Consider the following 15,724-nt stretch of genomic DNA (forward strand, 5'->3'; position numbering starts at 1 on the left):
GTTTAGAGGAATTGAATAAAGCTGTAGATCATTTAATGTCCTGAGTAGCAAATGCCAGGAGGGAAGTGTCATGTTGTTTGATTGGGACAAGGGCTGGGTGAAGATAATGGGGAGCTGTGGGATCCTGTGGTCCTGGCTGCACAGGGAGTGTATCTGGGACTGCTTTAAGGTTCAGCTGTTGTGCCTCAGGAAATCTGTAATTCACTCATGTTGAGGGACAGGAGTAAGCAATGCAAACAACTGTGTCTTTGTGCATGTTAGTGCAGTTTTCCTATGACAACACAGTTGCTAATTCAGAAAGTTAATAGGTAAGCACAGAATCCTGTGTCCAGGAACTGCTGTGTTGAGAGGAAACCCCAGACCCTAACAGGAAACCTGCCTGTATCCTCCAACTGCACCTGCTCCTGGGAACACAAAGCAAAATTGTGCATAGTGTGCGCCCCCTGGTGGTGCTGATCCCCTACCTGCAGGGAGGTTTGTGTCTGGGCTCCCAGTGAGGTCCCCTCACTGTGTCTCTTGCACAGTAATATGTGGCCGTGTCCTCGGTCTTGAGGCTGTTCATCTGCAGATACAGCGTGTTCTTGGCCTTGTCTATGGAGATGGTGAATCGGCCCTTCACGGAGTCTGCGTAGTTTGTACTACTTCCATCAGTATAAATGCGTGCGACCCACTGCAGCCCCTTCCCTGGAGCCTGGCGGACCCAGTGCATGTAGTAGCTACTGAAGGTGAATCCAGAGGCCACACAGGTGAGTCTCAGGGACCCCCCAGGCTTCACCAGGTCTCCTCCAGACTCCACCAGCTGCTCGTCACACAGGACACCTGCAGACACAAGACATCTTGGTCAGGAAACTGTCACACATCCACTGTCTCACTCATATCCACTCACAGACTCAGTGTCCCTCATTCACCATGAATTACCTTTTAAAAGAGCAACCAGGAAAACCCAGCCCAGCACAAACTCCATGGTGAGGTGTGTGTGTTCTGTGCTGATCACAGAATGGGAACACCTGCGACTCCCGGGGCTGGGGCTCCTCTCCCAGCTGCAGGGTTGGAGCTGGACTGGTTTAATCAGCACAGGGAGGGCCCTATTTGCATATCCTCTGACTATATATCAGGCTCCAGACTTAGATTTGTTTCAAATTTAAAACCAGTGTTTGAGAGGCACTTCTAGATCACTTCTTGCAGAAGGGACTGTGACAGTATAAATAATTCTAATCTGTGAACACAGTTATCTTTTCATCTGTGTTTGCCATTTTACATGTCTTTCTCCCAGCACGTCATGTTTGGTGTACTATTTTACTTTTTAGTGGAATTTAATCCTAAATACTTTATTTTGTGCCATATATTTTAATGTGTGTTCATTTTTGTGTGACAGATAGAGGGAAGGAGTGAGAGATCAGAGAGAGAGAAGGGGACAGAGAATCCCAAGCAGGCTCTGCACAATCATTGCAGACCCTGCCTTAGAATTAAACTCAGGAACCATGAGATCATGACCTGAGCCAAAATCAACAGTAGGCCCTTAACGGATTGAGCCACACAGATGCTCCATTTTGTGCCATTTTCAATTGTGTGATTTTGTCATTTTTTTCATATACTATGTTTTAGGTGTGTGGAAATACAACATATTTTTGTATGTAGATTTGTACCCTGAACTTTTCCTGAGTTTATTAGTTCTAATACTTTTTTTATGGAGTTTCTAAGATTTCACTATAAGTTCATGTGATTCTCAAACAAATAATTTTCTTCTTCCTGATTTGCATGTCTTTATTTCATTTTCTTACCTAATTTTTATGGGTACATCTTCAACTTGTAGGACCAGAAAGGTTTTTCCTTCTTTGCTTCTGTGTTCTTTGTCTGGTCTAAGGATTCAACTGACATAAGACAGATCTACAGAAGAGAATAAATTTCATTTTGCATGTGCACAAGCTTCCTAATAATATGACATCCAGAGAATGAAGAAAGTAGGTGGCCCTTGTGCCTTTTAGAATAAAAAAACAATGGATTTGTGAAGAGTTAACAAGACAGAGATTTGGATTTGGGCAAGTCAATTAGTGAGGAATTAACAAGGCTTGTTTGCACAGCCTTCTTGGTGCTAAAGTTCCCATTTCTAGTGTAAGGATGGTTCTTCCATTCTGGTAGAGGGAAAGGAAGTTTCCCAGGAGAGATTTATTTCCTGCTCTCAAGGGGACAAAGGAGGGTCACAGTTTCCTTAGACTAGCTGTTACTCAAGTGACTTTCCTCCAGATAAGCCATGTGACAAGATGACATACATTGGGTGCCATATTTTACTGGTCTTCATGTTACCATGCGGAATACCTATGTAGGGAATGAGAATCCTTGCCCGGCTCCTAACATGACAGGAAAAGCGTCAGTTTTTCACTGTTAAATATGCTGTCAGCTGTGGGCTTTTCATCTACGGCCACAATTTTGTGGAGGTAATTTCTTTCTTTCCCTCAGTTGCTGAGATTTTTTAATAATGACAATTTGTTGAATTTTGTCTCGTTTTATATATATCAATAGATGATGATATAGGTGATCAATAGATGTGACTGCATTGTCACATATGACCCTTTCATTGTGCTGTTGCATTCACTATGCTAGGAGTTTTGCATGTATGTCCATCTGAGATATTGGCCTTTAGTTTCTCTTAAGGTGTCTTTTGATTTCACATCATAGTAAGGTTGGTCTTGTAGATGAGTTGGGGCATATTCCTTTCTTTTCAGTTTCTGGTAAGAGTCTGAGAGGTATTGGCATTAAATATCCTTTATATTTTGATACAGTTCATAAAGTCCTCTGTTACCAAGCTGAATTTTTTTCTTTAGGGGCGGGATATGATTAGATTATAGATTCAATCTTACTTGCTTTAATTCTGTTAATTTTCTATTTCTTCATGTACAGTCTTGTGGATTGTATAACTCTAGAAACTGCCTAGTTGCCCCTTAGTAATCTAATAATGGATCTATAATTATCTAGGGATTTTCTGTTATTGTTCTTCACTTCTTTGGTATCAGTTATGTCCCCTCCTTAATTCTGATTGTATCTGTTTGAGTTTTACTTATTTCCTAGTAGAGATGCTTTTTCAATTGCATTTAGCTTTCCAGATATCAATTTCGATTTGTTAATTTTTTGTATTATTACACTCCTTATTCCTTTTATCTGTTCTAATAATTTCTAATGTTAGTTGAGTTAATAAAAATGCCAATGAATGTATCTGGGCAATTCTTATTTATATGGTACCACAAAGCACACAGAAGTGAGAAAACAATCCTGAGAAAGAAGAACAAACCTGGAGACAGCACACGTCCTTCTTTCTAAGTATATTGCATAGGTACATTGTCTATAACACTGTGCTGCTGGCATACAGTCAGACACACAGACCAGTGGAGCAGGTTACAGAGACCAGGATGAAATGTGTCTGGATGCAGTCAGCATATCATCCATGAGATTTCATAGAATTAAAATTAGGGAAAAAATGGCCTCTTTCACAAATGGTTTTGAATTCCAGTGAGTAAAATAATGACATTTGGTCCTTATCTTATACCATACAGATATGTAGACCCCCATTCAGCCCCTTCCCTGGAGTCTGGCAGACCCACCTCATCAATTAGCTACTGAAGGTGAATCTAGAGACTGCACAGGAGAGTCTCAGGGACCCCCTCCCCTGCCAGGCATCATCAGGTCTCCCCCTGACTCCAACAGCCCTGCTTCACACAAGACATCTACAGACACAAGTCAGGAAAATGTCACACATCCACTGTTTCTCTCACTCATATCCACTAACATAGTCAGTGTTTCTTGTTCATCATGAATTACTGTTTAAAACAGAACCACGGAAAACCAAAGTGAACCCAAAGTCCATGGTGAGATGTCTGTGTTCTGTTCTGATCACTGAATGTGAACACTTAGGGGCTGAGGCTCTTCTCCCAGCTACAGTTTCAGGGATGGGAGGGTTTAATCAGCATACAGATGTCCTTTGACAATATAGCAAATTTTGCAATAGAATCCTCAAGAAACCAGTGACCCTTGGCAGGTGTAAGGGATGGGGCAGTGTTTGGTGTCACAATATCTTTCAGGACATTGTGATGTATTAATTTGTGATTTTGCTGCAGTGATTATAAGTACCCATGATAATCCTTATTTTCACATATGCACCCAAACACTTGAGGTAAGAATCAGTATACCACCATTGTACAGGTTAACAGATACACTGCAGCAGAGATGGATTGTGTGCGTGTCCAAGATCACGTATGAGGTGAGAGTAGTCCCAGTATCTGGACCTGTGCTCCCCATCGGAGGACCCATCTGCCTCCTGAACCACATGCAGGACAAGGCTGGACATCCCAGTGAGGTTTGCAGGTTCCTGACTTTCTAGAAGTCCCAGGAGAGTGATGGGTGGAAGCCAGTTTTATTCTGTCACAGATATTGGAGAGAGTGAGAAGCCTCAACAGAGACTCACAGAGCTGATGGAAATGCCAGGGGTTTTCTACAAACACAAGGGGTCATTTACACATGAACTCTATGTGGACATCAATGGAAACCCTCAATTATGGGCCTCTGGGTGGCTCAGTTGGTTAAGTGTCCGATTTTGACTCAGGTCATGATCTCACATTTTATGAGTCTGAGCCTTGTGTCAGGCTCTGTGCTGACAGCTCAGAGCCTGGAGACTGCTTCATATTCTGATACTGTGTCTCCTCTCTCTCTCTTCCTCTCCACTGCATGTACTCTGCCTCTCTCCCTCTTAAAAATAAATAAACATTAAAAAAAGAAAGGTTCAATAACGTTAAAATGGTTGAATTTTATAAAAAAAAATGTTGAAGGCAAAACACCTGAGATCAGGAAGGATGATGTTAATTAAAAATATTTCTTCATCTATGAAATGGAGAACATTATTCTTCTAAACTCTTGTTAATGTGAGAATGATCAAAGATGTATTTATCCCAGTGTCTGACCCTGGGAAAATCTGTGTATTCCCCTTATCATGGTTTATTTAAACAGGGAGGACACTTGTGTGTTTCCACAGCTTCTACAAACTCTTTGCTGTGTTTATGTCAGAAGAAGTATGCAGAGCCTGGATCTGAAAGCCCTTGAGAGGAGACCAGTCCTCAACCAATCTCTTGTCCTGGATCATGAGCTCCCTGGTCTCTGAGTTCCCCCTGGTGGTTGTGATTGCCCCCGGTGGTCCCCGTGCTCCTGTTGTTTCACAGACCCCTGCAGAGTTACAGTGACTCCTTTATTCCCCTCCCCATTTATGCAACATGCAAGGGTGAGACACTTCCATCATGAGCACTGCAGACCCTTCTGTTCACAGGATGTCTCCTCCTACATATTTTCCATCTTTGAACCCTTCACTCTGCTTCTTGCCTATAAAGATACAGTTATATTTCCTTTAATCATTGGTGAGCAACAATCTTGAATAGTTATTCTTATCAGCTGGCAAGTGTCAGAAGAACTTTTCATTTGATAATCGAGAGAACAAAAGAAAGATTTTTGGGCTCAGAAATTCTACTTTCATGAAACTGGGATAAATGTGCTCAGCTTCAAACATGCACCACCTTCAAGAAAAAAGGAAGTGTCAATACCAGAGACAAGTTGGAGTCTGAGATTCAGAGCATTCTGTCTTTGAACCTAACGGGTTTCCCCAGATTGATAATCAAATTGTTTCTTGTTGGTGATGCACTTCTAAATTACGCTGTATTTCTTCTGGCATAGGAATGTCAGTACCTGTTATGTTATAGTTACCATGCAGAAGCATTCAGAAAACAAAAATGGTTTTCTAGAAATGCAGGTCGGCTGATGGAGAGAGTTTCACCCCAGGATGGAAGGTACCACAGTCTCACCCTACCCAAGCTACATGGTTAGATTTGGGGTTTTACAGGTAGTGAAATTATGTACGTTTTGGACTTGACTTAATATTGAATGATTTGACATGTTGGAGGATTTGGGGGTGTGGTAATGTGAGTGTCATGTGGGATGGAGGTGAACTTTCCCTGACATCAGTGTGGACTGTGGTCGTCTATGTCATTCTTGAACCTGTGTAGAATAACTTATGTGGCCAAAGGGACTTGTCACATGAGATTAATTTTGACACATTGATATTACTGCCATGTGTATGAGTCTGGGGATGGAGTTCAGGACACAGATGGGCAGTCACCAAATGTCCATCTCGGAACTGAAGATGAGTAGGTCCTGAAGACAGCACATCTGTGGGAGGGAATACCTTGAGAATTGTGGGATGAAACCCGTCATCACCAGGCACAGACACTTTCTTGCATGAAGTTCAAGTCTCCCTCTGGATCTGAGTTTCCAACTGAACCCAGGTGGATATGCATGGATGTCCCCCAAATGCTCTGAGGTGAAGAGAAACGGTAAGGAAAGAAACATGAAGAAAGACAGATAACAACAAGGAAAGACACATAAAGGTGTCATTGCCATTGAGAGAGGACTTCTGGGGCTGACATGCATCCTGTTTTCTGCAGCCTTGATTGGACGATGTTGGATAGCCAGTGGAGGTCGGGGGCAGCCCTACAAACTGGGCTCTGGGATGTACGACCAGAACCATAGCCACCCTAAGCTGACTGTATTGTGGACAAGTGACATGACTCGGGAGGTCCCCACCTGAGGGTAAAGAGATGTTCTGGCCACCCTGTGGCCCCCCACCCTCTGAGGTCACTCCCTCCAAATGTTATACATTCACAGCTTCTATTGTATGTGAAATGTACCCTCTCTCAGTAAGGCGATGATCCACTGCTGGTTCTGGGAGGATCCATCCTTGTGACCTTGTCTCTGGTATAAACCTCCTCTCTGTCTTCTAAGAATGAAAGCAAAGTTCCCTTTAACATTCTGCTAAAATCCAATATTGTGCCCTCACTTGGATCCAATTATTTTTCGGTGTAAATCACTAGTGAAATTGTCATCTGTTTGGAAATTCCCTTCAGAAGCAAGTACTGGAATACATGGGTGGTGTCAGGTGGTGTAGACCAGTGGAACAGCCCATGTAAACATGCATCCTCAAGGCTGAGCTTGTTCCCTAGTGAGGAATGGGAAGTACAAGGAATGCCAGGTGACACTCGTCTGTGCTTCTTAAGTACACAACAGACCTGGGTGAACGGGCCTGCTCCAGGAGCAAGGACGTCTACACACAGGCAATACATAGATGCCAGCTGTCTAGACAGACTGCCCATGAGATGTGGTCACAGAGGAACTGGGAAGGGCAGCTGGGGTTTGAATTCCAAGTCACGTGGCACCAACATTGGGAATCCTGAGTATGTTTGTTAATTAATGTCCACTACCAGTTAGGGATAAAATGGGTAAATGCAAGTTGTTAGACTCACTGCCCTAGATCCCATTGGTTATGACCATTTGTAACAACATCTGTCCCCTTCCTTTTTTCCCCTGTTTTTTAATGTCTGAAGATTTTATTTATTTACATCTTTGTTAGTTAGCATGTAGTGTCGTTTTAGTTTTGGGAATAAAATTTAGTGATTCATCACATACATTAACACCCAGTGCACATCACAACAAGTGACCTACGTAATCTCCATCACCCGTTTAGCTATTTGAATCAGAATTTTTGTGTCCTTTGTGTAACTACCTTGTAGAGAAATTGGTGGGACATAAGGTAATTCTATTTTAACTTTTTAAACTCTTCTCCAGTGTGGTCACACCATTTTGCATTCCCACCAAGAGTATAGGAAGGTTCCTCTGTCTCCACATCCTTGCCCATATATGTTGTTTCCTGAATTGTTCATTTTAGCCATTCTGACAGGTGTGAGGTGGTATCTTATCATGATTTTGAATTGTTTTTCCCCAATGATGAGTGATGTTGAGCATCTTTTCATGTGTCTCTTAGCCATCCAGATGTTTTCTTTGGAAAAGTGTCTGCTCATGTCTTTTGATCATTCACTGGATATTTGTTCTTCTGAGTTTGTTAAGTTCTTACAGATTTTGGATACTAACTCTTACCACGTATGTCATTTTCAAATATCTTCACTCCTCTGTCAGTTGCCACTTAACATTGTTGATTGTTTCCTTCACTGTGCAGAAGCTTTTTATCTTGATGAGGTCCCAATAATTCATTTTTTGCTTTTGTTTTCCTTGCTTCTAGAGGCATGTCTATTAAGAAGTTGCCGAGGTCAAGGTCAAAAAGGTTTCTGCTTGTTTTCTCTTACAGATGTTGATGCTTTTTGGTCTTACATTTAGGTTTTTCATGCATTTGGAATATATTTTTGTGTTTGCTGTAGGAAAGTGTTCCAGATTCAATCTTCCTCATGTTACTATCCAGTTTTCCCAGCACCATTTGCTGAACAGACTGTTCAGCAAATCTGGTTCTCTATTCTGTCCCATTCCTGTATGTGTCTATTTTTGTGCCAGTACCATACTTTCTTGATGATTACAGCTTCGTAATACAGCTTGAAGTCTCTGGTTCATGTAAGTATAGTGTTCCTGGTAAAACACTTTGTAAACCAGACCCGAGTGGGTAAGCACAGAATCATGTGTCCAGAGAGGCTTCCTGGGGGAAACTGCTGTATGGAGAGGAAGCCCCAGGCCATGGCACAAAACCTTCCAACAACGCCTACCTGCACCTGCTCCTGGGAACACAAACAGAATGGTGTATAGGGTGCACCCCCTGGAGGTCCTGATCTTCTTCTACAGGGTGGTTTGTGTCTGGGCTCACAGTGACAACCCCTCACTGTGTCCTTGCACAGTAATACATGGCCGTGTCTGCAGACCTCTGACTGCTTAGGTCCATGTAGGCTGTGTTTGTGGATGTGTCTGCTGTCAGAGTGAGTCCGCTCTGGAACTTCTGTGCATAGCTTGTAGAACCATCTTCAGGGTCAATGCTTCCCATCCACTCAAGCCCTTGTGCAGGAACGTGTCGCACCCAGTGCATATAGTAATCAGTGAAGCTATATCCAGATACTTTGCAGAAGATCTTCACTGATGCCCCAGGCTTCCTCACTTCAGCCCCAGACTGCACCAGCAAAACCTGGGAGTGCATGCCTGTAGAGAGGGGACAAGAGTGGATGAAATCAATGTTGACTGGTCCTGGTCCTCTCCTGTGTCCAGGGACTTGGCTGACCCTTAGCTGTCGCCACTGCCACCAGGTAGAGGATTCTCCAGCTCCAGTCCATTGTGAGGGGATGTGTCTCAGGGTCTCCGGTAGAGGATGGCATTGTACGGTGATGCTCTCAGGGCACAGACACACCCATACTTAACCTAGTGCTCTGAGGACTATTTGCATAGCCATGAGACAGAGTATTTCATACACAGGACCAGAACCATCTGGAGACGGTCCCAGAGACTGTGTACATTGGGACTCAGAGAGCACCAGTCGAATCCTTGTTTGAGGACATGGGTCCTTGGCCAGGTTCCTGAACTGTGTGCAGACTGAGCTCCTGCCACTGAGTGATAAGACCTTACAGAAAATTCTCCCCATTGTGGACCAGTATTGAATGAGGCAGAGACCACCTGAATCTGTTGTTGGCTCTGATATCTGAACGTCTTATTCCTGGAGAAGTGTGTCTCCAAACTGCTGCACAAAATCGGATAATAAATGCGTCCTGGCTTCCATCTCTTAGATGAAGATATCTACAAGCCCTGGACTAGCAGCGTCTTCAAGTGTCTTCTCACTGCCTGAGTTCATTAAATGCTCTGATGGAACAGGATATTTAAACACCCTTTAGCATCCCTCATCCTACTCATATTTTAGATTGCTTTCTGGAAAAGGAAACACTGGCTTCCGACAGGAAAGCCTTCCTCACCCCTTGTGCACCTACTCACCTGGGGTAGCAGCCTGGTCCTGGGTAGTACTGAAAGCTCCCTGCAGTCTAGGCCCGGCTCTGCAGGGAGGTTCCTGTCAAGACTCACAGGACATTTATTCCAGTGTCTCTACTCTAGCATTACATGGTGGAGGGGAGCAGAATATGCCACCCCAAATATGCCACTGGAATGAAACATGCTTGAGAAACAGCCAGTGCAGAGATGCACTGACCATCCTTTGTTCCCTAAACAGAATATAAATCTACTATGTTAAATACACCCTCTTTGTACCAGGAGGGGAGAACTGTCCTTAGCACCAGAAAAAGGAATTTAGGCCCCAGAATGCTGTGCAGAGAAACCTTAGTTCTTCACTATTGTAGTAGCATTAAGCACATTGAAGCTCTCAATTTTTCCCCATTGAGGATATTAGTGTTGGGTCATTCATATATGGCTTTTATGATCTCGAGGTATGCTCCTTCTATCCCTATCTTCTTGAGGATTTTAATCAAGAAAGGATGCCATATTTTGTCAAATGCTTTCTCTGCATCTATGGAGAGGATCATGTGGTTCTTGTCCTTTCTTTAATTGATGTGATGAATCACGTTAATTGTTTTGCAGATGTTGAACCAGCCCTGCATCCTAGGTATAAATCCCACTTGGTCTTGGTGTATAATTTTTTTAATGTATTGTAGGATCCGGTAGGCTAATATCTTGTTGAGGATTTTTGCATCCATGTTCATCAAGGAAATTGGTCTATAGTTCTCCTTTTAATGTGGTCTCTGTCTGCTTTTGGAATCAAGGTAATTCTGGCTTCAGAAAGAGTCTGGAAGTTTTCCTTCCATTTCTATATTTTGGAACAGCTTCAAGAGAAGAGATGTTTACTCTTCCTTAAATATTTGGTAGAATCCCCTGGAAAGCCATCTGGCCCTGGTCTCTTGTTTTTGACAGACTTTTGATTACTAATACTATTTCCTTACTGGTTATGGGTCTGTTCAAATTTTTATATTTCTTCCTGTTTCAGTTTGGTAGTGTGTATGTTTCTAGGAATTTGCCCATTTCTTCCAGATTACCCATTTTATTGGCATATAATTGCTCATAATATTCTCTTACTATTGTTTTTATTTCTGTTGTGTTGGTTGTGATCTTTCCTCTGTCATTCTTGATTTTAGTTATTTGCATCCTTTCCTTTTTCTTTTTGATCAAACTGGCTAGCGGTTTATAATTCAGTTCATTTTTTCAAGGAACCCACTTCCGGTTTCATTGATTTGGTCTACTTTTTTTTGGTTTCAATAGCATTAATTTCTTTTGTAATCTTTATTATTTCCTGTCTTCTGCTGGTTTTGGGTTCTATTTGCTGTTCTTTTTCCAGCACCTTAAGGTGTAAGGTTAGGTTGTGTATCTGAGATCTTTTCTTCCTTCTTTAGGAAGGCCTGGAATGCTATATACTTTCATCTTATGACCAGCTTTGCTGCGACCCAGAGTTTTTGGGTTGTGGTGTTATCATTTTAATTGACTTCCATATACTTTTTAATTTCCTCTTAACTGCTAGGTTAGCCCATTCATTCCTTAGTAGGATGTTCTTTAGTCTCCAGGTATTTTTTACCTTTCCAGTTTTTTTCTTGTGGTTGATTTCTGGTTTCATAGCATTGTGATCTGAAAATATGCACAGTATGATCTTGATCTTTTTGTACTTTTTGTACTTTTTACTAACTTAGGGCTGATTTGTGTCCCAGTATATGGTCTATTCTGGAGAATGTTCCATGTGCACTGGAGAAGAATGCATATTCTGATGATTTAGGATGAAATATTCTGAATATATCTGTTAAGTCCATCTGGTCCAGTGTGTCATTCAAAGCCATTCTTTCCTTGTCGATTTTTTGTTGAGATGATCTGTCCTTTGCCGTGAGTGGGGTGTTGAAGTCTCCTAATATTATGGTATTACTATTGGTGAGTTTCTTTATGTTTGTGATTAATTGATTTATATATTTGTGTGCTCTCCCATTTGGCGCATAAATGTTTACAATTATTAGGTCTTCTTCATCTATAGACCCCTTGATCATGATATAATGCCCTTCTGCATCTCTTGATACAGTATTTTTAAGTCTAGATTGTCTGATATAAGTATGGCTACTCGGGCTTTCTTTTGTTGACCATTAGCATGATAGATGGTTCTCCATCCCCTTATGTTCAATCTGAAGGTGTCTTTAGGTCTAAAGTGGGTCTCTTGTGAACAGCATATAGATGGATCTTGTTTTCTTATCCATTCCGTTACCCTGTGTCTTTTGATTGGGGCATTGAGTCCACTGAGGTTTAGAGTGAGTACTGAAAGATATGAGTTTATTGCCATGATGATGCTTGTAGAGCTGGAGTTTCTTTTGTTGTTGTTGTTGTTGTTGTCTACAAGAGACTCATTTTATTTTATTTTATTTTATTTTATTTTATTATTTATTTATTTATTTATTTATTTATTTTTTAATATATGAAATTTACTGTCAAATTGGTTTCCATACAACACCCAGTGCTCATCCCAAAAGGTGCCCTCCTCAATACCCATCACCCACCCTGCCCTCCCTCCCACCCCCCATCAACCCTCAGTTTGTTCTCAGTTTTTAACAGTCTCTTATGCTTTGGCTCTCTCCCACTCTAACCTCTTTTTTTTTTTTCCCCTTCCCCTCCCCCATGGGTTTCTGTTACGTTTCTCAGGATCCACATAAGAGTGAAACCATATGGTATCTGTCTTTCTCTGTATGGCTTATTTCACTTAGCATCACACTCTCCAGTTCCATCCACGCTGGTACAAAACGCCATATTTCATTTTTTCTCATTGCCACGTAGTATTCCATTGTGTATATAAACCACAATTTCTTTATCCATTCATCAGTTGATGGACATTTAGGCTCTTTCCATAATTTGGCTATTGTTGAGAGTGCTGCTATCAACATTGGGGTACAAGTGCCCCTATGCATCAGTACTCCTGTATCCCTTGGATAAATTCCTAGCAGTGCTATTGCTGGGTCATAGGGTAGGTCTATTTTTAATTTTCTGAGGAACCTCCACACTGCTTTCCAGAGCGGCTGCACCAATTTGCATTCCCACCAACAGTGCAAGAGGGTTCCTGTCTCTCCACATCCTCTCCAGCATCTATAGTCTCCTGATTTCTTCATTTTGGCCACTCTGACTGGCGTGAGGTGGTATCTGAGTGTGGTTTTGATTTGTATTTCCCTGATGAGGAGCGACGTTGAACATCTTTTCATGTGTCTGTTGGCCATCCGGATGTCTTCTTTAGAGAAGTGTCTATTCATGTTTTCTGCCCATTTCTTCACTGGGTTATTAGAGCTGGAGTTTCTGATGGTGTTCTCTGGTCCTTTCTAAACTTTCTTGCTTTATATATACATATATATATATATATATATATATATATATATATATTTTTTTTTTTTTTTTTTTTTTTTTTCTTTTCTTTTCCATCTTTTGTCCCCTGAGAGAGTCCCCCTTAAAATTTTTTTCAGGGCTGGTTTAGTGGTCAAAAACTCTTTTAATTTTTGTTTGTCTGGGAAACTTTTATCTCTCCTTCTATTTGGAATGACAGCCTTCCTGGATAAATAATTCTTGTCTGCATACTTTTCTGATTCAGCACACTGAATAGACTCCGCCAATCCTTTCTGGCCTGCCAAGATTCTGTGGATAGGTGTGCTGCAAACCTGATCTGTCTTCCCTTGTATGTTAGGGACTTTTTTTTCCTTTCTGCTTTCATGATTCTCTCCTTGCCTGAGTATTTTGTGCATTTGACTATGATATGCCTTGTTGCTGGCCAGTTTTTGTTGAATCTAATGGGGGTCCTCTGTGCTTCCTGGATTTTGATGTCTGTGTCTTTCCCCAGGTTAGGGAGTTTTCTGCTATGATCGGCTCACATAACCCTTCTACCCCTATTACTCTCTCTTCCTCTTCTGGGACCCCTATGATTCTGATGTTCCTTTTTAATGAGTCACTGATTTCTCTAATTCTTAAATCATGCTCTTTTGCCTTAATCTCCCCCTTTTTTCTGCTTCATTATTTTCTATAAGTTTGTCCTCTATATTGCTGATTCTCTGTTCTGCCTCATCCATCCTTACCACAGCTGCATTCATCTGTGATTGCAGTTCAGGTATAGCATTTTTAATTTGATTCTGGCTATTTTTTTTACTTCTTTTATCTCTTCAGAAAGGGATTCTAATCTATTTTTGACTCCAGCTAGTATTCTTATTATTGTGATTCTAAATTCTGGTTCAGACATCTTGCTTGTACCTGTGGTGGTTAAATCCCTGGCTGCTGTTTCTTCATGGTCTTTTTATGGGGTGAATTCCTTCGTTTTGTCATTTTGAAGAGAGAAAAGGAGTTAATGAAGTAGAAATATTGAAATAAAACAATAAAATTACAAAAATATCAAAATTAAAAATTAAACATACACACACACAAATCTAATAGTTAATGCGAGATCCTAGGTATGTTTTGTTTGGGTGTTGAAAGTGGTTTGACAGATTAGGGGAAAAACAGGGGCAAAGTAAATCATTTGAGAATTTGAAAAAGTGAATACACTGAAGTAGAGTAAAATGGGTAGATGGGAGTAAAATAGAATTTGAAAATAATATACAGAAAAGTAAAGAATATAGTGGAAAAGATTAAAGAAAATATTTTTAATAAAAATTAAAAATAAATATGAATTTTTTGTTCTGTAATTAAGAAAAAAGTAAAGAAATGAAAAAGAGAATAAAGATAACGAAAAGAAAAAAAATCATTTCATAATTTGAAAAAGTAAATATACTGTAGTAGACTAAAGTAAAATGATGGAAATAAAATAGAATTTGAAAAATTTTACATAAAACTAAAAAAAAAACATAGTAATGACAATTAAATAAGATTATTTTGTAAATATGAAATTTATTGTCAAATAGGTTTCTATACAACACCCAATGCTCATCCCAACAGGGGCCCTCCTCAATACCCATCACCCACCCTCCCCTCCCTCCAACCCTCATCAACCCTCAGTTTATTCAGTTTTTAAGAGTCTTTTACGGTTTGACTCCCTCCCTCTCTAACTTTTTTTTCCTTCCCCTTCCCCATGGTCTTCTGTCAAGTTTCTCAGGATCCAAATAAGAGTGAAAACATACGGTATCTGTCTTTCTCCATATGACTAATTTCACTCAGCACAACACTCTGCAGATCCATCCACGTTGCTGCAAAAGGCCACATTTCATTCTTTCTCAATGCCAGGTAGTATTCCATTGTGAATAGATCCCACAATTTCTTTATTCATTCATTAGTTGATGGACATTTAGACCCTTTCCATAATTTGACTATTGTTCAAAGTGGTGCTATAAATATTGGGGTACAAGTGCCCCTATGCATCAGGACTCCTGTATCCTTTGGGTGAATTCCTAGCAGTGCTATTGCTGGGACATAGGGTAGACCTATTTTTAATTTTTTAGGAACATCCACACTATTTTCCAGAATGGCTGCACCAGTTTCCATTCCCACCAACAGTGCAAGAGGGCTCCCGTTTCTTCACATCCTCTCCAGCATGTATAGTCTCCTGATTTGTTCATTTTAGCCACTCAGACTGGCGTGAGGTGGTATCTCAGTGTGGTTTTCATTTGTATTTCCCTGATGAGGAGTGACATTGAGTATCTTCTCATGTGCCTGTTGGGTGTCTGGATGTCTTCTTTATTTATTTATTTTTAAATTTATTTATTTATTTTTTATTTTTTAATATATGAAATTTACTGTCAAATTGGTTTCCATACAACACCCAGTGCTCATCCCAAAAGGTGCCCTCCTCAATACCCATCACCCACCCTGCCCTCCCTCCCACCCCCCATCAACCCTCAGTTTGTTCTCAGTTTTTAACAGTCTCTTATGCTTTGGCTCTCTCCCACTCTAACCTCTTTTTTTTTTTTTCCCTTCCCTTCCCCCATGGGTTTCTGTTACG

At 41.0% G+C, this 15,724-nt stretch overlaps 1 gene segment (V, D, J or C); it reads right to left on the reverse strand.

Annotated features, from left to right (window-relative positions):
- Positions 1-460: 460 nt before the first annotated feature.
- The window catches only part of LOC131518023 (immunoglobulin heavy variable 3-74-like), a 39,885-nt gene continuing 24,621 nt past the window's right edge, over positions 461-15,724 (reverse strand). The window contains 2 exon segments of the V gene segment in view: positions 461-819; positions 919-1,007. Coding sequence covers positions 461-819; positions 919-964 — 405 coding nt within the window.

This window comes from Neofelis nebulosa, chromosome 7 (assembly GCF_028018385.1).
Source record: "Neofelis nebulosa isolate mNeoNeb1 chromosome 7, mNeoNeb1.pri, whole genome shotgun sequence".
Classification (NCBI taxonomy): domain Eukaryota; kingdom Metazoa; phylum Chordata; class Mammalia; order Carnivora; family Felidae; genus Neofelis; species Neofelis nebulosa.